At 43.6% G+C, this 24,542-nt stretch overlaps 3 protein-coding genes across 3 annotated transcripts in view; 1 reads left to right on the top strand and 2 right to left on the bottom strand.

The window, feature by feature from the left end:
- Positions 1-3,634: 3,634 nt before the first annotated feature.
- On the bottom strand, positions 3,635-16,421 carry nup205 (nucleoporin 205). The gene is made up of 42 exons (XM_061077104.1): positions 16,394-16,421; positions 15,354-15,496; positions 15,024-15,195; positions 14,741-14,885; positions 14,428-14,587; positions 14,085-14,313; positions 13,787-13,951; positions 13,520-13,695; positions 13,265-13,381; positions 12,987-13,124; positions 12,741-12,891; positions 12,419-12,624; positions 11,890-12,072; positions 11,694-11,744; positions 11,331-11,540; positions 10,968-11,205; positions 10,685-10,874; positions 10,393-10,513; positions 10,145-10,226; positions 9,837-10,001; positions 9,623-9,747; positions 9,410-9,524; positions 9,021-9,170; positions 8,848-8,922; positions 8,550-8,707; positions 8,353-8,433; positions 8,054-8,245; positions 7,739-7,940; positions 7,521-7,619; positions 7,272-7,420; positions 6,892-7,083; positions 6,625-6,746; positions 6,303-6,435; positions 6,044-6,170; positions 5,846-5,919; positions 5,633-5,761; positions 5,300-5,426; positions 4,987-5,159; positions 4,752-4,881; positions 4,501-4,629; positions 4,299-4,375; positions 3,635-4,189 (listed from the first exon to the last, which is right to left on the bottom strand). Exons 1-42 carry the CDS (start codon positions 16,419-16,421, stop codon positions 4,037-4,039), a joined length of 5,982 nt encoding a protein of 1,993 aa, XP_060933087.1. The 3' UTR covers positions 3,635-4,036.
- A 452-nt stretch (positions 16,422-16,873) lies between these two features.
- agk (acylglycerol kinase) lies at positions 16,874-20,908 on the top strand. The gene is made up of 14 exons (XM_061076458.1): positions 16,874-17,091; positions 17,177-17,216; positions 18,001-18,080; positions 18,175-18,250; positions 18,344-18,469; positions 18,573-18,667; positions 18,818-18,887; positions 19,179-19,258; positions 19,357-19,414; positions 19,588-19,735; positions 19,852-19,949; positions 20,081-20,151; positions 20,275-20,359; positions 20,473-20,908. The coding sequence occupies exons 1-14, from the start codon at positions 16,982-16,984 to the stop codon at positions 20,605-20,607; spliced, it is 1,272 nt and encodes a 423-aa protein (XP_060932441.1). The 5' UTR covers positions 16,874-16,981; the 3' UTR covers positions 20,608-20,908.
- A 1,349-nt stretch (positions 20,909-22,257) lies between these two features.
- Positions 22,258-24,542, bottom strand: part of dennd11 (DENN domain containing 11) — a 9,086-nt gene continuing 6,801 nt past the window's right edge. Inside the window, exon 9 of the mRNA XM_061076704.1 lies at positions 22,258-24,542. This exon is cut by the window's right edge and continues 557 nt beyond it. The gene's annotated coding sequence lies outside the window, so the exon portion shown is untranslated.

The raw sequence follows: 24,542 nt of genomic DNA, 5'->3' as shown, positions 1-24,542 counted from the left end.
CGCGTGACGGACGCAGGAAGTGAAGCGTTTATCCTTGCCGCTACACTACGCTGACATGAACCTGGCCTAATGTAAAATCCTGCTGTAACAGTGGTGTATATGTGTTGTATCCAGAGATACAATGTATTTTGATGCAAGATATAGAATACCCCTCAAATGAATGTATTAAAATAAAATACAAAATACTGGTGCCAGAAAATGTAATAAAATACAATACATGTATCTTGTATTTAAAATATAAAAAATACTTTTTCTGGATCTTATGTTTTCTCACAATTTAACAGCCCATAAACTTTGGCAAAGTATCAACAAGAAGATATTCAGCACATGTGAATAGCATCACACATTAGGCCTATGTATACTATAAAAATATATGTCATTAAAACCAGTTGTACACAGGAAAAGAACCTAAATAAATTACTGTATATTAAGTTCTGCACAGAAAAATTAATAAAGGTAAATAGTAAATCAAATCTGCAAAGAGTATTTTAAATACAAATTTACTCCACTCTTTAGTATTTTGTTACAAATTACTTTAGATTTTTTATCGACCCTATCAAATGCAAATAACAAAATAGTCCAAAGTAATTGAAAAATTTATTTCAAATACAGGTAATAGAAATACTGCCCATCTCTGGTTGTATCATCATCATTTGCATCTACTGTACATTAATTTTCTAGTCTGTAACGTAGCTTGTAACCAAGTTATCACTTCCAGCCATTGATCTTTCAATCACCTTCTACTGTAAATATCTATATTATCTCCATGGACTGGTTGTATTCATATTCTTTTGTGTGTGACTATTTTGTGTGCTGCTGCTGCTACTGTATTTTTTGCCTGCCTAAATGTTCCTGGGGATCAATATCAATAGATGGATCTGTCTGTAAATCACAATACAACAATCTGACACGTCTAACGTTGCTGGTTGTCTGCTTAATGACTATGCAGAATGGATTTCCGTCCAGTTTTTCGGTGCGTCCCTGCCACCAACACCCTGATCATCAAGGCCTCAGCTGCTGCACTAACAGTGGCCCAGCGCAACCACCGCTGCATATGGCGTGAAAGGTCCAGAGGCGGTGAAGGAGGAGGCCAAGGCCCGCATCCTCCAGGCCGGAGGAGACTCCGAGTGCTGGCAGCTGGTGCTCAGTGAGAGCCAGCTCCAGTTTGGCCAGTACCGGGGTCAAACCTTCAAGTGGCTCCTTTGGCTCCATTTGTGGATCTTTTTTGTGCATGTATTAATTTCTGTGTGCATTTATTACTTATGAGACTGTTCTAGCTCCATACTCCCCCCACAGTCTGAGCAGTGCAGTTTTTATTAATATATCGTAGAATGTGATGGATGATAAACCTCAAGCCGTCGTCCAGCTCCACAGCAGCAGACCTCAGTTCATGTGGAGGGAGATTCTCTTCACATGTAGCACAATCTCAAGACAGTGAACAAGCTGTCGCGGGAGAAATGTAAATGTATTTTTTAATGCTGTAATTATTATTTAAAAAAAGTAATTTATAGAGAATGACGAGCATGCTCTGTTGATAGTAGCACAACATGTGTTCCCTCGCTGTCCACGAAGAAGAAGAAGAAGAAGAAGTAGGCAGATGTTTAGTTTTTTTCTATGAACAGATTTATTTCCACTAACTCTACAAACACATCACCTCGGTTCTTCGGTGGGAAAACGACCAGTCGCAGCTAGGGTTGAAAAGGGGCGGAAAGTTTCCGGTAAATTTCCGGAAACTTTCCGGAAACTTTCCATGGGAAGTTTAGCTCGGGAATTTTGGGAATTTTGAAAAAAAAAATAACACTACGCAAATTAAACGCTGATCAATAAAAACATCATTCAAAACTCTATTTTAAAGATGTATGGAATGCAGCACAGGCTGCACGTTGAATTTCAACCCTCCACTGTGCATTCTTCCATCACATGCACAGATAACTCCCAGCATCCTTCACTCTACAGCAGGGCTATTGAGGCCTGCTGTAGAGTGCAGGACTAGTCAGGTAAGTTTCCATGATATTACTGGGGAAAATATATAAGCATGCTGATTGAGGATTGTTCATCTGTTCATCTAGCCTATTTCCATTCATTTATCCATCAGTTGTGAAATATTTTTACAGACAATTCCAATTGTTTGGCTAACTATTTATATCTCTAGCATTGCATTAGTGTTTTTTTACAAACTTTTTTCTCATCTTATTCTACAGAACAATGCCACGTGCACTATCTCATGTGTGGAGACATTTCACCCCATCCAATGTAGAAGGAAAGGCTGTGTACATTTGCAAATACTGTGCAAAGACCTATGTTAAGAATGACACAACGATGCAGAAGCATATAGTCAAGTGCCCAAAGTTTCCTCAGGGCTCAAATCAGCCTATGACAAAACAAAATGTTTATATTTATGTCTGTATATGACGAGGTAAATACAGTTAGTATAAATTACCCACAACATTTCCAGTTTATTCCCGTTAATTCCCGTATATTCCCGTTTATTCCCGTTAATTCCCGTTAATTCCCATGGAAAGTTTCCAACTTTGAATATTCCCGGAATTTTGCAACCCTAGTCGCAGCGTTGGCAGGACTAAAGGGGGAAAATGTGCCTAAATTGAAAAACCAAGAGCACAAAACATCCCCCTCTGTTGGATCTGAATGTATATCCTGATTTGAATGTGCCTTCTTCTCCTCCCTCCCAAAAAAGGATTGAGAATCTACGCACTTTACAGTCCTATAAAGTGTCCCTTCAAAGAAATAAAACAGCAGAATGAAATATAACGTGTGCACCAAGCTTGTTTGTAGAGTGATTTGACTTTAGTCACTTCAGTGTGAGTCTCATTGTGATGTTACTTTCACAAAGAAGCGTCTTGTTTGGTTTCCTCATTTTGCTTCTCTCCTGATGAGGATTTTCATAGTGAGTCATGATTCTAAAAATGATGAAGTCGTTGTAGTAGTGGCCGTTTGTCAGTAACGGTCGATACTATGACAGGGTGGGGTTTCAACCAGTTTAATTTAAGACTTTGGAAGATCATGAGTAAGATTTAAGTCTCAAGGAAAATCAGAGTGATATATTTACTTACGCCTCACCATACGTAAAGATAAGGTGAAGTAGGCAAGTAGAGAATATCATGAAACACATTCTTTCAAACAAGAGACAGTAGGTATCAAGTCTTTCCAACTGACAAGTCAAGTTTACTTGTAGATGATTATCACTATCACATTGGTCTTGTTTGTTGTTTTATTACGTGTTAATATCTGGATTATTAAGAAACAACTACAAAAAGCTACATAAAAGGTTTTCTCGTAGAGACTCTAAGAACTCAAATTCAGATTTTTTAATTTAAAGTTTTAGGACCCCACAGAAACCCTGTAAAAAAGATGTAAGTGATAAATACCCAAACATTTGTGTTCACCTAAAGCTCGCCTGACAAACTGAGAAGTTCCAGTTTCAGAGTGAGAATGTGGCTGTGAAACAGGGAATCGAATTAGGAAGTAGTTTTCTTTTCATAAACGTTGTGTAAACTCACACATTTACACATAAGGAGACACTGACTCCAGTTTAACATGAGAACCTAAACCCTCTGGTTGTTTACTGGTTTCATTTAGGAGGTTTGCTGTTTGGTTTGTGTGAACAAAACAAGAATTTAACAGACATAGAAAATGTTTATTTTCACAAAAGGAAAAAAAAGATCAAATCAAACAAAACCATATCAAATACTTCCTTTAACGAGTAAAACTTTCATATTAAGTTTGCTCTGCAAGATCGATTTCTCACCTCTTGCACAACGTTGGTCAAACATACTTAAGATCGATCACACAGAATGTAGCACATGTTGTGATGGTAGTGACATCCCATAATACTCCAGAGAGGGAGCTGGGACAGGTCGGTAAAAAGGATGTTGCAAGAAAAGGGGAATTGATTGAAGAAAAGTCTCAGTCCTTGGGGTTTTTCCTGGAGTTGCTCGTCTTCTATGCTTGGCAGAGGTTTTCATTGAATAAGTGGGAAAGTGAAGTCTTGACCAGTCTCTGTGTGTGTGTGTGTCTCTCAGCTCTTGGGCTGTCGGAGCAGACCTCGGATCCGGCGAACCAGGGCCTGGATGAAGGTGTATCGGGAGCGGACCTGGCTGTACAGGCCCTCCACCTCCAGGAGTTTCCTCTGCAGAGCTTCTCCGAAACCTGCAACCATGTCGCTCTTCAGCTGCGGGTGACAGACAGGAATTAAGAGATGCAGTAAACATGTGTGAAGAGATACAACAATTGTTAGAGCTTAGATTCTAAACTATAGAATGTACCCATCCATTTCTTACCAGATCAAGGTCTTGCTGGCTGACTCGGGACAGACTGAGTGCACGGCTTCCACTTGGCTGCAAACCGCCAAATGAGTCTAGAGAAAATAAAATTGAAATACGTAAACAATCAAGCAAAATTGTGTCTTTTTCAGGGGAGTTTTTAAAATGCTTTTGAAGTCTTAAGCTCCGATGTGAATATCTCTGTAAAACATCTTCTCACCGTCTGTGAGGCGCGATCTGTACAAACTGGCTCCAGGCATCAGGGAGTCCTTGGGGTCAGTGGGGGTGCAGTGCAGCAGGTAGTACTCCAGGTGGCGCCACAACACAAACAGACACGTCTCTATAACGTCTGAGGAAAGAGGGGTGGGGTCAAGGCAAAACAACTTGTGATGGGACATTTCTACTCCGTGCTACTTGGTGATGGACCCTGTCAGACACCCCCCCTTCACTGTGCCAGGGGCCAAAGGATACAGGAGCACAGGGCCAGCAGCTTGGCTCTGTTGTTGACGAGCTGGACCAGTCTTCTCTTGGCCAACAAGCTCCTCTGCACTGATGAGATTTTCTCCACACCTCCGGGTCCTGACACCAGACCCTGACACAACTACAGAAGAGGACTGGGCTTAGAACTCACTTTATATTAATTTGTTTACTTGAAGTTTGCTCATGCGTACACAGTGTGGTGACTGTGAGACGGAGGGATCATTACCTCCTTGAGCTCCTCGGGAGGCAGCTGATCCAGACTCTGCAGTTTGCTCAGGCTCTGTCTGTGGCTCTGGTGGAACCTGAAGAAATCGGCAGCACTGTTCTTCAGCAGGTAAAGGACCAGACCCAGACTGGGAGCTCGGGAGTAGGCCATCGACGGCAGAGTGGATGAAAGATCTAAAATAAAGAAAAATAATGATTTGAGTCTCATACTTAACCTCCAGCTTTCAGACATTTCACAAACAGGAGGACAGACACTGAATGTTTTAACAAATTAAGGTGGTTCCTCTGTTTCCTATGGGCAGAACATCACTGACCTGTGCGTCCTCCGTCCCTGCCAGCTGGCTCGCTGCCCGACGGGCTGAACAGGCAGATGCTGAACTGAGCCTGGGTGGAGCTCTGCAGCAGCAGCGTCTGGCAGTACTCCATGATGTTGGCACACACCTGGGGACAGAGGACACCACCTCTCAGGGTCACTGACACAGCAGAGTTGAGGAAGAAGACTCCACACACATTATATCAGTGTCTTGCTCCTCTTTACCATTATACAGTTTGACAACCTGAAATCAGTCCCTGGAAATAAACCTGAGCAGCTCTCATAAGCTTCACCACAGCAGTTTATTGTATTTATCAAACACTTTTTGTCAAACCTGTTGCATGGCCACCTCCATCTCCTCTCGTCGTTCTGCGGACTCTCTCGGCACAGCGATCTCAGCCTGCTTCAGCAACCTCTCCCGCTCGCTGCCCACCAGGTAGCCGAGCAGAGACAGACACAGACGCTGGAAGAGATCAAACCTGTCACTAACTGTGCTAAGCTGCCAGAAAAACCTAGTAAATGGAGTTAACAGGAAAAAAGGCCTCACCTGGAATCTGTTTATGTGACCCTGGAACTCCATAAGAGCTGCACTGTTAACCTCCCCACCCGACTCCAGGGCACCTGAGAGAACCGGCCAACACCATTATTCACTGAATCACTGATGTGTGTGAAAATGTGGTTTGCAGACCAGAAATGTGAAATTATAAGAACACTTTCAGTTTTGCGTGCTTGGTTTTCTTTGTACCTGGCAGAGCTGTTTTACTGATGATGCCTGTGAGCAAAGAGAGCTCCTGCAGAGATCCCATGCTGAGCTCATGACAGCGTAACAAGGACTGAATGGTGTCTGCGTGGACTATGAGCCACTGGAGAACCTGCACAAACAGAAACACACAAACAAACGGGTATGGGAAACAGCTTGTTGTCAAAGATACAGAAGATACCAGAACATCCCAGGAAAATACCTAAATCATTATGCCTTAAATAAAACAATCTTCTGTGCCTACCTGTGCTGCCCCCTGCTGGTGATTCACGCTGGTAGAGGTCAGGATCACCTGGAAGAGTCTCAAGGTGGGTAAGAGAATCTGCCTGTAACGATCCATAGGACTGGGGATGAAGCCTGACGGGTCCCTCATCCCCCTAGAGACCACAAGGGAACATACACAAACATGAGGAATACTCAGAACAGATGTATCAACAATATGAGTTATCATCACAGCACAGAGTTCATAAATCAATTTAAGAATAATTCAAGTGGGAGGAATTTAGTTTTTCCTCTTTGGATATTTTCTCACAACATTAAAAATGCATTTTATTTCAGACCCGTACCTGTGAGCATCACTGTCAGGCACCATGTCAAACACCTGACACTCCATCAGCTGCACCACTAGTCCACAGCGCAGCAACTCCACGGCTCCCTGACCCGTCTTCGCCACACGAGTCATCAGAGCCTGAAAACCCACAAATGAGATGACATCGTCATAATCCTGTATTTACAGATTTACACATCCCTCTCGCAAGGGACTTTTTGAGTCTGACTTTATTACAACAGCGAGTGTCTATTTATTAGTATTGCAGCTGTCAACGTCTCCTCACCATCTTGCTCTCATAGATGTAGAGTGGTTTGAGGAGCGGTGGCTGAGGTGTGAGCAGGGTCTGCAGGGCGGCATCATCTCGTCTCAGGCTCTCCACCAGCGACCGCAGGTAGCCACTGTTGCAGACGTAAACCAGCCACTGATTCTGTCGATCTATTGACAGGATCCGGTCCAGCACGGCTAGGGCCAGCATCTGAAGGACAGGGAGACGAGATAGGTGAGAGACTTTCAGAGGAATTCATGATAATTACAAAGAAAGCATGTTTTAAATGACAGTGATAGCCTAAAATACATTAAATATAAGAGCAATGATCCAATCAGAATTCAGTATCAGCAGAAGTTCATGAGTCATATTGTTAAAAGAAAACCTTTGGCTCTTACCCGGCTGATTTCATGGCCGTCACAGGCGTCCCTGCACACAACCTCCATGAGGGATTTGCCGTAACTCTCGATGATAGCGAGGTTCTCTCTCTGGAGTTTGGTGAAACCGTCTTCGGGGGCCGTGAGTCGTTCCCACATCGCCTTCCCAGCTGACGAAGGGACGGAGAGAGATTTGATGATAGAAACTTGTCTCCAAACCTTTTTTGACAGACAATACCTGTACATATCAAACGTGAAATCACAGTGTACCTGTCTGTAGAGTGTCGGGTTCCTCAGGTTTCTGGGCGATTTGCAGGTAGTACAGCAGAGAGCCGTACAGGTGAGCACGCAGACGCTGGTATCCACCTCCTTAAAGTGTAAAAGACCAAAATCATTAAGTCTCATCTGACCAAGCAGTATCCCCACAACACATTCAACGTGAGAAATGTGGGTTTATGAGTGTGAGGGGGTTTTGGTTCATTACTGACCAGTACAGAGGATGAAGTCCAGCAGCTTGCGGAGGACCAGATGCAGGGCGGAGTTAGCAATGGAAGCGAAGCCTGAGGATACTTCTAATCCCTCCCCCTGCTGCTGCTCAGACAGCACCGATTGGCTGAGGTGGGCAGTCAGAGTGAAGACTGCCCCGGCAACAATGGGCATCAGTTCTCCTGCTGCGTCCTCAGATAACACCTGGACAACTCAAAACAACATTTTCATTTAGTTATAACAATATTTGGATTTGAGGAGAGTTAAACTTCCTCCTGGACATGATCAGCCTCCATGTGACAGATGACCTCACTGACCTTATCATGCAGGTCCAGCAGCAGGTCTCTGATAATGAGCTGTCGGTCATCAGCAGGTATGAGGTCAGCAGGGCAGGCGGTCAGCAGCACCTCCACCAGGCTCCTCCAGGACCGCAGCGCATGGCGCTTCGCACTGAGACTTCGACGGACGCGGTTACGTTCCACCACCTGCTGCAGGATGGAGTTCACCTCCTGGAAGATACAAACAACCGGGGACAGAAATAAGAATAGGACATTACAAGCTGGACAAGTTGTTGCAACAAGATTATGTTGGACGATGGAAGTCCTTTTTAACTCACCTCCAGTAACAGGGGCCTCTGTCCGATGGCTGCCATTCCCTGCAGGGCATTCACCTCAGCAACCAGAACTCTGTGAAGCAACTGTGAGGAAAAGTATATTGTATAATAAATGCCTCCGACTCAACAGAAAATCCACAACAATACTTGAAAACAACTCAATAGGAAAAGAGAAAATCGCGTTATAGTTGGAAACTCACCTTTACGTTGCACACAGTGTGTCCCTGCTCGTTGACGTGCTCACAGTTGGCGATCACCTGTTCGATCTGAGTGCGCTCAAAGAAGTCCAGCTGCAGGAGCTCGGGCATGTCCTGACTAAAATCGATGGCGTCCAGCACACTCAGCAACTTCCTGCGCACTGATGACACCAAACAAGGACAAGATGAGAGTTAAAGTCAAAAACAATCTAGTTGAGAAACAAGAAAAAAATCAACACAGTCAATGCTAAATATATTACAGCTATTAAATATTTTATCTGTTCACTGAAATGTCACAAACCTTTAGAAACTGTGTCAAAATGGAGGAAGCCGCTGACTGATCTGGTTTCTTCCTCCATCCCGAACTCGCCATCGGCTGAAAAGAAAAGTAAGTTTACATTTTAAACCTAAAAACAAACCCCCTATTAAATTATTTTTGAAATCCAAGCATCAATTCAGACACACACTACACACCTGTGTGCTGGGTGTGTGGCTGGTCGTCCAGCAGGAGGCTGACGAGCCGCTGTGTGTGTGAACGCTGGCGGTTCAGTGAAGTTACTCTCAGCTCGATCGCAGCTGTTTTCATGAGCCAAGACATCTGGGAGAGGGCAGCGATCTGATTACCTGCAGAGGGAGAAGACAACACAATTATTGTCACTGTATTTAACACATTTTATCAGTGATGGAAACAGCTCTGATATATTAAGAGTTCATTGTTGCTGCTGTTTCCTGGCTTTCTTTATTTTCTTCTTTCCCATTTCCTGCCCCTCTTGTTTCATGCCATCCCTTTCTCACATCCTCGATGATGTTTTTGTCGCTACATATTTCAGGACCAGGCAGATCAGCAGGGATCCTGTACTCACTGGGGAGGATGAAGGGCATGTGCTGCAGGTGAGAGAACAGGAAGTCCTGGCTGGTCCTCAAATAGCGCATGGTGGGTCCCGATGTGTCGGGGCAGGCACACAGCTGGTAGATCACCTTAGAGAGGAAGACAATGGCAGAAACAGACAAATAAGGAATCTGACTACTGCCCGTAAATACATCACCGCTACTGGACATGAATGGTTGATGAGAACCTGGTAGCAGAGCTCGGCCAGGTGCGGGGCCTGCTGTGTGATCACAGGTCCGGATCTCTTCTCAGTGCCTCTCTGCAGCAGACTCAGGATGGCGTGCAGGCAGCTCCGTTGACATCCCAACACACCTGCAGCACATCAAGCATTGTGACGTGAACAAATATTGCAAATACAGCTACCAAAATCCACATTTCAGTGGTGGAGATTGAGGTCTGACCTGGGTCCTGGAGGTTGGTGGAGGACACAGGCTTCTTGACTTCGTAGCCCAACAGGTAAAGAGACAGGTTTGGTGTCTTGAGCTCCAAGGAGTTGATCAGTAGGTTCAGAATATGAATCTGGGTTTCATGCCGGATTCTTGCCATCTTATTTTGTTGGTCTGAGTCTAGAGACAGAGGTAGCAGAGTTTGAGCAGGATTCTTCCAAAACACAGGTTTAAACTTCACATTATTAGCAGCAAGAATTATATGAAACGAGGAATTTTACAGACAACAAAGAATAGATAGGAAACTTTTCTCTCTCTCTCACCATCTCCATCCTCTGTTCCTTCTTCTGCCTCTTCATTGTCCAGACACTCTACAAAACCTGCCATCAGTTTGTCACTCACTGTCTGAGGGACAGAAGAACAGGGTTCTGGAGTTAACATCAGAAGTTCCAACAACTTCACAATAATGAAGCTCACGGATGCCAAAACATCACCTTTTTCAAAGCTTACTTTGTGAAATATCCAATTCCTTTGAAGGAAAAATAGTGTTAACCTTGAGATCTGCTTATACCTGATCATGTGTGAAGTCTCCCACCAGCCTGTTCTGGATGTTGGGGTAGCTGGCGATGCGACGCAGGATCTTGGCACTTTGGAACGCAGCCTCTGGGTTGGAGCTGCTGTGGTACAGGAACCTGCAGGGGACAAACAAGGTTCCCCACTTAGTTGTAAGCATTCAGACTTTCCAAAAGTATAATCTTTCAGAAATTACCAACAATGACTCCTAATGAGGTCTGACATTTCAAAGGAAGGACAGAACTGGCTCAGCAAAAATCAATGCAACATTTTGACCTGGATTACCTTACCTGGCAATACTGACGATGTGATCGGCCCGTCGGGTTTGAGGACTGACCCCCTGGAGGAGCTGCTCCATGGGGGAAACCAGCAGGGAGGACTGGCTCTCCCTGAGGAGATCCATAAACACCACCTCCTTCTGCAGAGCCAGGTCCAGCAAGCACAGGCAGTGCAAAACTGCTGACTCCAGGTGTTTTTTACCTGTAGGGGGGCAGTAATGGAGCGTGTCTTCAGAACAAACACATACACACTACCTCTCCCTTTCTCCAACAGCAGCAGTGTATGTTTTCTCACCAGGGAAAGGTGCATAAGTGTCCAGCTGGCGTACACCCTCCTCCAGCAGGCTGAGGCAGAGTGCCAGCGTAGGTGAGTCGTTGAGCAGATGGAACATGATGCTGTGGCCGGGGGGCTTGTGGGCTGGGAGCTGCTCACCCTGCAGCTCCACAATCTCCTGGACAAAGTCTGACGGCTGGGGCTCGTAGTCCTGCAGCAGCTTGTGGAACACCTCCAGGACAGAGTCGGCCACCTCCCACTGGGACATGGCAGAGCGAAAAAAGCAGTATAAATGAACAATTCCAAGAGTATTGAAATTGAGAATAAATGGATGTTTGCAGCTACACGTCTAACCCTCGTGAAGACATGGGAGGAGAACTCTACCTTCTCAGCTGGACGACGATATGCTCTGGTGGGGAAGGGGAGGAACACGGAGTCTCGCAAAAAGTTCAGGTAGGGCTGGAAGCCTGGGACGCGAAGCCCGGCGCCCAAATTAACGGGAAGGCTGCTCTCGACTAGTGTGCTGATCAGATGACAGAAGGCTTGTGTCAGAGGGTACTCCTCGCAGCTCGACTCGATCTCATTCAGCTCCACCTAAGAGACAAGAACAACAAATCCAGATGAAAGATACGTTTATATTCTTCATTACATAAAACATAAATCTTTCATAATGTTTATCTACGATTGCCAACAGAATCTTGCGTCTTAATTTCACTTATTGTTATTTTTGGTTTGACATTCACTCACCTCAATGCCAGCCGCCTGCCTCTGTCCTGGGGCTCGAACAGTCTGGAGGATCTGTGGTGGAAAAACAGGTTACAACACTTTAGAAGATCTGACACGACACTAATGAAACAACACAAGCTTGAAAATTAGAAAAGACAAAGTCACAACAGCACAAGAATGACCAGAATATAAAAAGGGACGTTTTTTAAACATTGACCTGTGTGTACTCCAGTGACTGCCAGAGGGAAGCAGCGATCTCCGGTGACTTCCCGAAGGCGGCGAGGCAGTTCAGGACCTCGGCCTTCAGGACGGGTGGAATGCTGCACTGAAGCAGCCCCAGCATTACCACAACTGGAGTCCACTGAGGATGTTCACACAACGCCAGGCGAGCATTTTCACTCTAGGAAAAACAACACACACACACACACACACACACACACACACACACACACACACACACACACACACACACACACACACACACACACACACACACACACACACACACACACACACACACACACACACACACACACACACACACACACACACACACACACACACACACACACACACACACACACACACACACACACACACAATACAGTTAGATAAACATTTAAAGAGTTTCCCCAGACGTAAGGTGAACATATAAATTGATCTTGATATTAATGTTGTTTTCTAATCAATGTGATAAAAGCAAAAAAACAAAAATGCTCTTCTTTGTGGTGAATGTTGTAACATACCCATGTAATGATGGTGGTGAGTAACTCCAAAAATGAAGTGAGCCCTTCCAGCTCCCGTTGAGTGATGCCCCTCAGTGGTGGGTGGCGGTACTGTGAAGCATCTGGATTTGGGAGGTCTCGCCGCAGGTTCTCATGGTAGAGCATGAGGGAGTGAAAGAAATGTTCCCAAGACACTGGGCTGCCAGAAACTCCTTGAATGTTGTCACCTGCATACGTGTGCATGAAGTTAGTTTGCAGTCATTTTAATATGCTTTAAATAAAACAAGAACAATTGAGAATAAATTTACAATGTTTTCATGTTATAGAAACAATGGGCTCTCACTGTGTGTGGCTCCGTTAGTTTTCAGTAGGCTGAAGCAGTAGTGTGCACACTGAGGACCATTGGCGAGGCCTTTAAGCATACGGAGATAGGAGATATAAAGGGTGGAGGGCAGGAGGTCTCCCATCTGACGGACAAACTTGGACAGAACAACCTGCGTGAAATCATAAGTAAATAGAGAAAATTATTAATTACATTTTTTCTCTACCTTTCACTAAATCAACCTGTGATCAGAAAATATGCCCTTACCTGTTTATGTGGAGGCCTTTGAAGGGCCATTCCCAGGTAAGATCCCTGCAATGAGGTGTGTTGGAGAGACTCTGTGGGAGACCAGAACTCCAGACCCAGCTCCAGCCCAAAGGAGTCCTTATTGTAAAACTCCCCGATCTGAAAAGACAAAACAGAAACCAAACTGAGACACAGAATCAAGAAACCGCAGCATTTTTTCTCACACACCGTTTACATGCAACCGAAATGTAAAAGTTAGCTGAAGTGTACATATGCATGCGTATGAGAAAAAGACTGACAAGGAACATGAGGTGGTCCAAGTCCTTGCGCATCGATGACGGAAGCTCGCCGTCCATCTGTTGGGACATGTGCACCAGGCGGGCGTCCTCATCGGCACGGTTACGAAGCTGCTTCACCTGCAGAGACAACAAAATTGAATTATATAATCAGGATACAAAATAACACACAACCTAATAATGAATCAGTGTAATTTCCAACCCTGGAAAAGTTGACAGTGTAAAAAGAAATCCAAAAATATCTTTGGCATCTCTCACCTTCATGGGCATGAGTGCCAGGAAGTCTGTGATGAGTGAATGGAGGCGGCGGATGTAAAACTCTTCCTGTGCAAAACTCTCACATCCCAGCATGCCCTCCCTCATAAACAGGAAGACATCTCCCAGTAGAGCCTGGTCAGTTAGAGCCTCATCAGCCTCAGTGAACTCAACCAGGGCTACACAACACACACAAACACACAACATTTAAATGGCTGTTATCTTTGTGAACTATTATTCCTGCAAGCGAGGCAGAAATAGAGGGCTTACCAGATCCCTGTGGGAGCTGGGAGAGGACCCTCAGGGACAGAGCCCAGGCCAGACGACACACAGCCTGCAGGCCTGGGAGCTTCCACGGCTGGCCGTCCATCAGACGGTTGTGCACTGCAGCTACATACTGCCTCTCCGTCAGCAGGGGCAGAGCCTGGAGCAGATCTGAAAGACACAAAGACGAGCCCTCAATAGCTGTAAAAGCAAAACACTGAAACTAACAGCAATGTTATGCAACTGCAAGTACATGCATTTTAGTGGATATAACTAGTGACTTCAACGTTAAACATGACCCCACCTTCTCTATCTTCGGTCCCCTGCTCTACAAAGCTGACATCCAAGCAGTAGAGCAGAGCCATGACCAGAGCCTGGTTCACATGGTCCAATGAGCCGTCGGCTTGAGCTGTCGCTGTCTCCAGGTGGCCAATGAGAGCCAGAGTGTCATCTTTACTCAAGGGTGATTGGCAGGTCCATGAAAACAGGCTGTCAGCCAGTGCCTGTCTGCATTCATTAATGAGGTCCGAAACCTAGTAACAGCAGAGGGAGTTAATGGTGTCCATATTTCTCTCTGTACTCAAAGTACAATACAATATAAAGATGATTATTTTTGTTTTAAATCAACACAAAAGATTTGCTCCCACCTCCTTCCTGTGTTTTTCGTTGCCGAGGCCGCGCTCCTTCTGCAGCCGTTCAAATTCACGCGTCACACTGATCTCAGAAACCAAGGCTAGGATGCGTTTGGTCAGACCCTGGCTCATTAGGTCATCTGTAAAACGTGTCGTCAAAGCCACCAGCTCCCCACTGAGGGACAACACAGACAACAATATAGGTCAACAACAATTAACATGAATAACAGAGAAAGAGATCATTCAACCACAAAACTATAGTATGCTCATCCTGTGGACCTTTAAAACCACCAGTCATATCTTGAATAGACTACCATAACATTATTACCTCAGATCCAGGGTGAAGGTCTTGCCGTGGCGTGACTGGATGAGTGTCCGCAGAGAGTTAGCCACACACAGCTTTCCATCCCAGTAGAGCAACACACCTACAAGTCCTCGTGTCAACCCTGGAAAATGAGGTTGCTGCTGCTCGCCTGTAGAAAGACAAATGTAAACAATAAATTACTTTTGTGAAATGCTAATACGTCATACACAGTCAGCAAATTTACAAAATAACTTCATTTAAGAACATTTATGTAGGTAAATGTTCTTTTTTTAAATGTCCACCTCACCTGCCAACAGAAGCTCTAAAGCCGCCAATTCTCCAATATCAAATAAGTCACTGAGGATGAAGGCTTCTGACAGAAGCTGCTCAGGGAGGAGTCGAGACCCCTGTTGACCCTGGATGGCGATGCCCTCGGTGCTCGCTTTACGCACCTTCTCTCTCTGTTCAGCACTTTTTGGCTATAAAATGGAGAGAGGACAGAGGTTATTGATACAACAGTGACAGAGGAGACACTTTATACTAAAAATCTGCCTCTCAAAGTGATGTCTATGTTTGTAACACAAGAAAAATATACAACATTCACATGTGACATTTTTAAGTTTGCACAGCATCTCACCGGATTCTTAAAAAGTGACAGAAAGTGCGTTTTGTGTTTCTTCAGCTGCAGGTCCAGAATGTGGACACTCTCCGGCTGTCTCCTCAACACAGCCCCGTCCACCGTCTCCCAAAGCTCCTTCATCGGCCCCCACAGACTGGCTCCTGGGTGGGACAAAGGCGACTTCATTGGTGTGTGTCCAATCGCAATTGCACAGAACTAACATATACCACTGCAGACGCGTTAGTCTCGAGGGAATATTGGTTTCCATTGCTTTTAGGAATTTGAGTAAACATGATACACAACTTGTAGGGAATCAACAATCCTGTATGACTTGAGATACACTTTATGGACAAAAGTATTGGGACACACCTCTAAATCGTCGCATTCAAGGGTTTCATTCAGTTCATTAGCTTTTTATTGAGCTTGGAAATCATTAGCATAAATTACATTGTAAGTTTGGCACTTCATGGTGATGAAGCTTGTATTAGCCTGCACACTACAAGTAGCCTCACAAACTAATGAAACCCTGCAGCTCTGGTACATGTATATGAACCATTGTCCTCTTATCAATGAATGTACACTGGTCCTTTTAAATACAAGTTAACAAGCAGGAAGCTCGTAGTATTACACGAGTGGCAAAACATAACAAACCCACATGCACAGTGACATGTGAAGGAAGTGAAGCCAAACATTGATTTGCTCCTTCACTCAGTTGCTTTCACTTTTGTTTACATGTGAACTGGTTTGGGGACAATATGGCAGCGACGTCACGTCTAGTTTGACTTCCGTTATACAGTGAAAACGAATAAGAGTAAACACGTCCTTCTTTCTGCTGCTTATAGAATCACAGCTAGCTTAACTATACGTTAACTTCCAGGCTAGGCTAGGTTAGCTTAGCAGGCGGAGAGCCGGAACTTGAGGGATACGTCCACATGTGGTCAAAGCATTCGACACATGGCGCCGACACACAAATGTGTACGAGTTTATCTACGAAACGACAAGAAACAGCAGCTACTCAACACACTGAGGTTAATACATGAATTAATTGTTGTACATACCCGAATTTACCGCCATCTGCGCCGCCATGATTCACCCGGAGAACTGGAGAGAAGCTTCCGGGCCTGTGCCGGTGTCAAATTTAAAAATAATAAATTATCTTCCAACACTCAGGTGCACTTTTTCAGGATTACATTTTAAATTGTAAATCAATGTGTGCGTAAGATGATTAATCCAGTCATATATTTTTAAACATCGCTGCAAGTCTGTAATTTTCTTCAGGCGGGGTCCTCGGCCCGGCAGAGCTCTGTGCCCGGACGGAAATTGAAGTTCACCGATGCTGATTCAATCAAAGTCATTTCACCGGTTTAAGTATTAACGGTGACATATTTAAAATCATATAAATTAAATTATCCTTAAGATAGCTTTTTCTGTGACACCTCGATGAAGAACATCTCTTCCTTTCCCCCTGAACTACATCCGGGCAGAAACATTGGTTCCGCCTCGCGTTGGTACGGACTGTTTTTGACGTGACTCCAACATGTCCACGCTAAACTGACAGATGCGAGCCTGGTGACCGCTGCGATGCTGAACTGTGAGTAAATGTAGCAGCGTGTTAAAAAACACCGGGAACTTAAATCGGAAGAAAGATGGCTCGGGTGGTGAAAGTGTTCCGGTCCCTGAGGAACAACTGGAAGAAATCCACGTTCGCTGCGTGCGTCCTGTCATACGGGAGCTACTGGTTGTACGGGAAACACTGGTGAGGGTCTCTGTTGATGGTGTTTACACGTTTATAAACATCAAGGCTGTTTACGTGTCTGACATCTTGTCTTTGATCCCATTAGTGACAGCATTCTGCGGAGAGAGGCGTGTCTAGTGGCTAGGGTAAGACACGAGATCTGTCAGAATTAATCCATACAACATATTTAACAGAAACTACTTTTATTTGTCTCTTAATATTGTTATAATAATGTTGTATCTATCTATCTATCTATCTATCTATCTATCTATCTATCTATCTATCTATCTATCTATCTATCTATCTATCTATCTATCCATCTTTCTATCTATCTATCTATCTATCTATCTATCTATCTATCTATCTATCTATCTATCTATCTATCCATCTTTCTATCCATCTTTCTATCTATCTATCTATCTATCTATATAGTCCATGAAATGCATATTTTAGTCCAAGAAGTGCAGGTTGTAGTTCACAAAGTGTAGATTGTAGTCCACGATGTGCAGGTTGTAGTCCAAGAAGTGCAGGTTGTAGTTCACAAAGTGTAGATTGTAGTCCACGATGTGCAGGTTGTAGTCCAGGATGTGCAGGTTGTAGTCCACGATGTGCAGGTTGTAGTCCACGATGTGCAGGTTGTAGTCCAGGATGTGCAGGTTGTAGTCCAGGATGTGCAGGTTGTAGTCCAGGATGTGCAGGTTGTAGTCCGAGAAGTGCAGGTTGTAGTCCAGGATGTGCAGGTTGTAGTCCAAGAAGTGCAGGTTGTAGTCCGAGAGGTGCAGGTTGTAGTCTACAATGTGCAGGTTGTAGTCAACGATGTGCAGGTAGTGGTCCATGAAGTGCAGGTTGTAGTCCACAAAGTACAGATATTTTGAGTGATACAATCAAGCCTCAAGTGCCCATAGTCCTACTCATCAAAATCTCTTTCAGGAATATGGGCGACAGCAGATTACACCTGCTGAGCGGCTGAGGAAAGCGATGGTCATCATGAACCCTGCAGCCTGTAATGGGTAAGAAGAGACACATCTCCAAACATCTCACTGACAGTTCTGCGTGGACTCCATTCTTACTTTGTTTTTTTCCTACTCTCAAAATCTCCTTCAGCAAAGCCAGCAAACTGTTTGAAAAGAATGCTGCTCCTATTTTACACCTGGCTGGTGTGGAGGTCACAATTGTAAAGGTATCCTTTGCTTTTTAGTTTTCAGATTTGAGTTGCTCTGCTTGGGTTTTCATTGTGTGGCTCCATGACTTGATACTGTCTCCTCATCCACAGACGGACTATGAAGGCCAGGCGAAAAAGATGATCGAGCTGATGGAAGACACAGACATGCTGATTGTAGCCGGAGGAGACGGCACTTTACAGGAAGTCGTCACAGGGTTACTGAGAAGGCCAGATCAAGTAGGCGTAATGACAGGAATTGTCATTTTATTGTGGTAAACAGCTAAATGAGACCAGAATACATTTTTGTTTTCTTTTTCTGTTGTTATTTATCTTATTATAGGAAACTTTCAGCAACATGCCGATCGGATTCATTCCACTGGGATCTCACAATACCCTGAGTCCGAGTCTTCACCTCCTTAGTAACAACAAGGTCCAGTAAGTAATGTGACCAGAACCATCCCAACAGATCTAAATGTTGTCAGCTTAGAACCCCATGAAGAGCTGTTAGTTCAATGTTTCACTGAGTAATATTAATTTCCTCATGAGTAACTTGCACTAATCTTTATGCCTTTTTAACATTTCCAGAGACATTACATCTGCAACTCTGTCGATACTGAAGGGAGAAACTGTGCCTCTAGATGTCTTAAAAATTCAAGTAAGGAACTGGTTTGTTTTACTTTGCAAAGCCTCAAAAATACATTGTACATATTTGTTTTCAAATCAAATCAATAGATAATTTCATGAAACTGTGCCATAACTTCCAGGCCTATATACATATATCATTGACCTTATGTTAACAGAGATATTAGTACAATACAACTTAAAACTTGAGCCTACATTTGTTTGAAAATAATGTCACAATTTACAACAATATACAGTTTTTGCCCTGAATTATTAAATGAAGTGTTGGCACGTGAACAGGAATTTAAACGTGTGTGGTTCTCAGGGGGAAACAGATCAGCCGGTCTTTGCTCTGACGGGTTTGCGTTGGGGAGCTTTCAGAGATGTGGCTGCAAAAATCAGCAAGTAAGATTACTTTGCTCTGACTGTTACCATGGTTACTCATAATGACATTATCCATGATACATAATGTACGACTGATTAACTATGATATTTCCCTTCAGGTATTGGTACCTCGGGCCACTGAAGTCAAATGCAGCACATTGGTTTAGTACTTTAAAGGTGAGGTGATATGTCAGCTGTGGGATACTGGGAAGCCATGTCAGCACATTCAGTGATTCTACTTTAAAATGCTGTTGTCAAGGTTTTTATGATGTATTCATGTTGCTTTTAATGAGTTATTAAATATCTGTGTGATGTATTTTAATCACACATTGTCATTAAACATCCCTCAGGAGTGGCCCCTGGTCCGGGAAGCGTCAATATCCTACTTGGCCCCCAGCGTCCGGCCCCCAGACCTGCCCCTATATAAGCCCGCCCGGCCAAATCTGCTCAACCGCATCGCCAGGAGACTGAAAAACTACTGGAGCCCGCCTGTGGAAGGTCAGTGAGATTGTGTGTTGATGCTTTGTTTATATATTATCCCCACAACTCAACAGAACAGTGGATTTTACAGGTATATTTTTGTGTTGTTTACGTGTGTGTGTGTGTATGCTCAGAGCCTCCAAAAGTGGAAGAGCCGGAGAAGTGGGAGGAGAAGCAGCTTTCAACTTTAGAGCTGTTCATCCAAACACACAACAAAAACCCTATGGAGACGGTGAGTCCAAAAATAACTGTACTGATAACACCTGGTTCCCACTCTTATAAAACAGGAGAACTTTTATGTTGATGTGATTCAATTAAACCCCGTCATTAATCATAATTCTTTCTATTTATTTGAACCTGCAGCGTGTGAATGACTCCCTGATGATCTGTGCAGAGCCGGACGACTTCACTGTGGGCGAGTTTATCACTGTCGGGTCAGTAGTTAAAGTATTATTTAAAGTTTGTCGCAAACAAAACATTATTCAGGCCATACACTTTTGTAAAGGTTCATGTTTATGGAAATGTCAGTAAAAGAAAGTAAATATTCTTCACTATAGGAAAAAGAAAGATGAAGACTCGACCGTTTTCACTAAAAACGCCACAAAACTGGAAGTCAGCGCTCTACAGCTGCAGCTGCCCGAGGTCAGAATCCCTGAAGTGATTTTATTAATTCAATTTTATTGCTTATTCTAATTTCTAATTCTCAGTGTGTTTGTTTTTTTGTTGGCATTTAACTTTCAATACTGACCCCAAAGGGCACCACTGGCTTCTACAACATCGACAACGAGGAGTATGAGGCCATGCCCGTGGAGATAAGGCTGTTGCCACGGAGACTGCGCTTCTTCATCAGCGCGGAGCGCAGGGAGCAGCTCATGTTACAGACACAGTGAGAAAATATAAAATCACGAGGACGAGAATAAGCAGAACAAACACAAAAGAAATCATGAAACTTGTGTTCGTCAATCGATCAGGAAGTGCTGACGGTCCATACAATCTGTTTTACTACTTATTAACATAAATGTTATTATTTTTAACTGTTATGAAGAGGATTTATTTACAGATTGTTAAATGACCAATACTTTGTTTGCTAAACTAGTAACACATGTATAGTTTGTCTTACAAGGACTTTGTTTGCTGGATTATTTACTATATCTCCCATATCTGAACTTGGCCAATAAAAATGTCTGTCCAGTTCCGTGCAAAGTGTTTTTATAACAGTGTGACCACAGGTTAACATTTAGCAGACGCCTGGTTTAAGGGGCACAGGTGTTTGTTGGAGGGCTGGAGGTGAGGGTGGGAAGTAAAAAGTGAAGCTGAAGTTCCACCACTGAGGTGAGAGGACAAAGGACCAGAGTGACTGACCAGTTGTCATAGAGACAGGAAGGAAAATTAAAGTGTCTAAACACAAGTTGCAAGATGCGAGCGGCTGCTGGGATGTAGAGCCAGGACTGTCGAGGAAGCTCATAGATGAACATTAAAGAAAAGAACAACACTGCAGGCGTGTGATCAGGAGTTTGGCAGTGAGCTCGGTGAGTCTGTGTCTGATCTGACAGATGGTGCAAACTGCAAATCTGCAGGATTAAGCTGCGCGGCTGCATCACAGGCCTCCTATTATTATATTTGGTTGTTTAGGCTTGCATTGGATTTTACATCTTTACACTTTATTTTACATCTTTTGCATGATTTTACATCTTTAAAGATACACTGTGTTGGAATGTACATTTAAGTTGGCTACTGTATCTAAGTTCAATTTACTTGAGCTAAATATTGTACTTTTACTCGACCACCTTTATTTTACAGCTTCAGGTATGAGTCACTTTGAATATTAAGTTGCTGTATACAAAATATGCTGCATTCTTATCAGTTCTTATAGATTAGATAAGGGAATATAAAGAGAAATAATCAACTACAACAGTCAAATTGTATGCAAATATTTAATAAAATACGTTGTAGTTTAACACTCGCATGAGACACTTCTCTGCTCATAACCTTTACTTTTGAAACTTAAAGTACACTCTGCTGAAAATACGGATCCACTTAGTGCTGCACTTTAAGTACAATTTTAAATACACATCTGTTACCTTGAGTAATGTGTTTTTATTTTTGCTGCTTTTACTTTGTTGTTATTTGCTGCTTTCCCTTAAAGCCACACTGAATAACTTTTATTGAGTGACAGCGCCCTCTGCAGCCACACGTAGAAGTCTGTTGGGTGTGGAGAAAAAAACAAGTTGAGTGGATCCCATATTTTAAAAGCTTCTTTGCTGAATATTGGAGATAAACGCTGGTTTCTAAAGACTGCTTAGTTTTTTAAACTACTCTTCTACTTGATGGACCTGGTTCTGGTAATTGAAGCTGTTAGTCAATATTACAAAGAGCAAGAACAGACATTCAGGGTAAGGAAGGGGAATAATGGAGGAAACATTATCCATCTTCCAACTCAGCGAACCATCAAACACATTTTGAAGCTGGTATTAAAGTTAACAAGTTGTTCCGAAAGGGCAGAGAAAGGTTCAGGCAGACAAGGATGAAGAAGCAGAGGATTAGAAAGCTCTTAACCAGTATCAGTGTTTTATTGTCTTACAATGGCAGTACAGTAAAATTAACAGTTGCTCATGCTATTGAGTTGACGTGTACATTATTACTGACAGGGTTTCACATTAGTAAAGGTGACGACTTACTCGTTATTCTTTGAATAAACTTTGAATCACGTTACAATCGAGAAGATAAACGGTTACAACTATTTGGATGTGCTGCTGCATGTGTGCAATACGTCTGCTGTCTCTGACAATCAGTAGTGACGCGCTGTACAAACCTATAGCGACTCCACACAGAAGGCATTTTATACAGTGGCAATGTAATGTGTACGTTCCTTCTTTACATCAAACGTACACCTGTAGAGCAAACACTGTCGGAGATAAGAAAACATGTCTCCTGACGAGCAAACAAGAGGTGACAGGTTCCAGTGAAGACAGTAAGGTCATTCAGAGGTGCTCGGAACAACAAACTTAATCTTTCAGCAAATAACGCTGACGAACGCACGTTAGTGAGTCGCTCGCTGCTTTGACGTGAGAAGGTCACATGTCCTTTAAGGCCCCATTGAAACAACAAAGCACAAAGTGTTCTTTTCTTTCATATACACAACACTTTGTTCATTTTTTTAGCCAACTCGTAAAACACCATGACTCACTTGGGTTTCAAATCAAGGTACAGACTATACAAGTTGCAGTTCTCAACCTGTGGCCCAGAAAGAGCCTGTTTAGAATGTGACATTTAAAAAAAACTAAATACTTTTGGACTACTTTTGTGTCAGAATGAGAATTAGGCTTTTCTCCAGTGTTCTTCCTCACAGTACAAAGTCATCACTACCTCCGCCAAGGCCCAACAGTCCCCTTTAAATTCATTAGATCCACATTCTTTAAAATTGGATCTAGACAAAATTGCACACTGCACCTATCTCCCAAATTTGAGATAAAACTATACAACTAAAACTCCTGAATCCGTCCCCCGACCTGTGTTCCTTCCAAACAGACAAATGTAACCTTGGCGGAGGGAATGGCGAAGGTCGAGAACCACTGCACCGTAAATATATATACGAGGCATCGACATCATCCTCCTGTGTTCCAATGTGGAACAGATCATCACTCTGATTGACAATGAGATGGATGAACACAACCAGGTCTGCCAGCCGCCTTCACAAACACACAGTTGGCCCGTCTCTGGAGCTGGAGCCTCTGAAAGGGGCCGCGATGAAAAGAAGCCAGAGGAAGCCTCAGCGGGAACAGACGGGGGCCTTTCTGTGAACGCACCCGTGGAGGAGGAGTTAAAGCTCCAGCTCAGCCCTAAACATGACATTAGCAGATCTAAAAAAAAAAAACAACCCCCACAAAGGAGTCTTTGTCATGAATGCAGACAAGAAGAGGGGGAGCTGTTTGAGGCTGACAAACAAGGAAACTCCAAACGGCTCCATCAAGGACTCTTCATTCAGTGGCATCACTAGAGATATCGAACTAGCCTCTTTGTACAGTGAAAGCCAGGATACGGTTTTGCAACAACACACGCACAAAAATACACAAAATAATCCTCGACTACACAACCACTTGCTGGCTCATAAACAGCATCTAAATAAAAAAAAACACACACATTACAGTTAAGCACGATCACTGTGTGCAGCAGGAAACAGTCCAGTGGTGAACATGGTGCAGCATTCATGATAAGTTAAGTGTTATAGAGTCACATTCATTAATCAGTCCTTTTTGCAAGTAAGACAAAGTAGACACAACACAGGACAAAACAACGCTTTCACTGAAACTGGGATCAAACCGAGACGTGTCGTGTTGAAGGTGCATCGAAGTGATGGAAGTATCTATAACAGCTTTTCCCTTCAGAGTAATTATAATTAATGAAAAAGAGGTTTTCAGCAAACGACTGTGTGGCTGAATCTACATGAAAAAAGGCCGATACCTTCAGCCGACACAGACTCCTATTGCTTTCTTTTTTTTTGAAAAGGCAAATTAAGTGGTCACAAAGCTTTCAAATAGTAGCTTCACAAGAGCAAGGAACATATCTCGAACACCTACGTATGGTATTACAGCAGAGGACCTGACGTCGTTGAATTTGTCACACGTCACGGAGGCTAGGAATTTAAAACAAAAGGTTTTTGAAGCACACAAATTCAACCCTAGCTCTAAAAACTTGTCCAAATCATAGGAATGTGTTCTTCGGAGAAAGCAAGAGTGACGACCGAAGCTGGAGTACTGTGGATGTGTCACTTTCTTGACGGGGGGGCAGCAGAGAGCGACCGAGTGTCCTGCTGCGATGACTAGGC

The sequence above is a fragment of the Limanda limanda genome, chromosome 8, assembly GCF_963576545.1.
Source record: "Limanda limanda chromosome 8, fLimLim1.1, whole genome shotgun sequence".
Taxonomy (NCBI): Eukaryota; Metazoa; Chordata; class Actinopteri; order Pleuronectiformes; family Pleuronectidae; genus Limanda; species Limanda limanda.
Note: the sequence above shows the minus strand (reverse complement) of the source record. Positions and strands in the feature narration are given on the sequence as shown.

What these genes read in the sequence shown, in the direction of transcription:
- nup205 (XM_061077104.1), bottom strand. Translation starts at nt 16,421, where the DNA reads ATGGCGGCGCAGATGGCGGTAAATTCGG. An exon ending in GGGGACCGAAGATAGAGAAG is followed by an intron (nt 13,952 to 14,084) that starts GTGGGGTCATGT and finishes TGTGTCTTTCAG; the next exon opens with ATCTGCTCCAGGCTCTGCCC. An exon ending in CAGTAAAACAGCTCTGCCAG is followed by an intron (nt 5,920 to 6,043) that starts GTACAAAGAAAA and finishes CGGTTCTCTCAG; the next exon opens with GTGCCCTGGAGTCGGGTGGG.
- agk (XM_061076458.1), top strand. Translation starts at nt 16,982, where the DNA reads ATGGCTCGGGTGGTGAAAGTGTTCCGGTCCCTGAGGAACAACTGGAAG. An exon ending in TACTGAGAAGGCCAGATCAA is followed by an intron (nt 18,470 to 18,572) that starts GTAGGCGTAATG and finishes ATCTTATTATAG; the next exon opens with GAAACTTTCAGCAACATGCC. An exon ending in ATTGGTTTAGTACTTTAAAG is followed by an intron (nt 19,415 to 19,587) that starts GTGAGGTGATAT and finishes AACATCCCTCAG; the next exon opens with GAGTGGCCCCTGGTCCGGGA.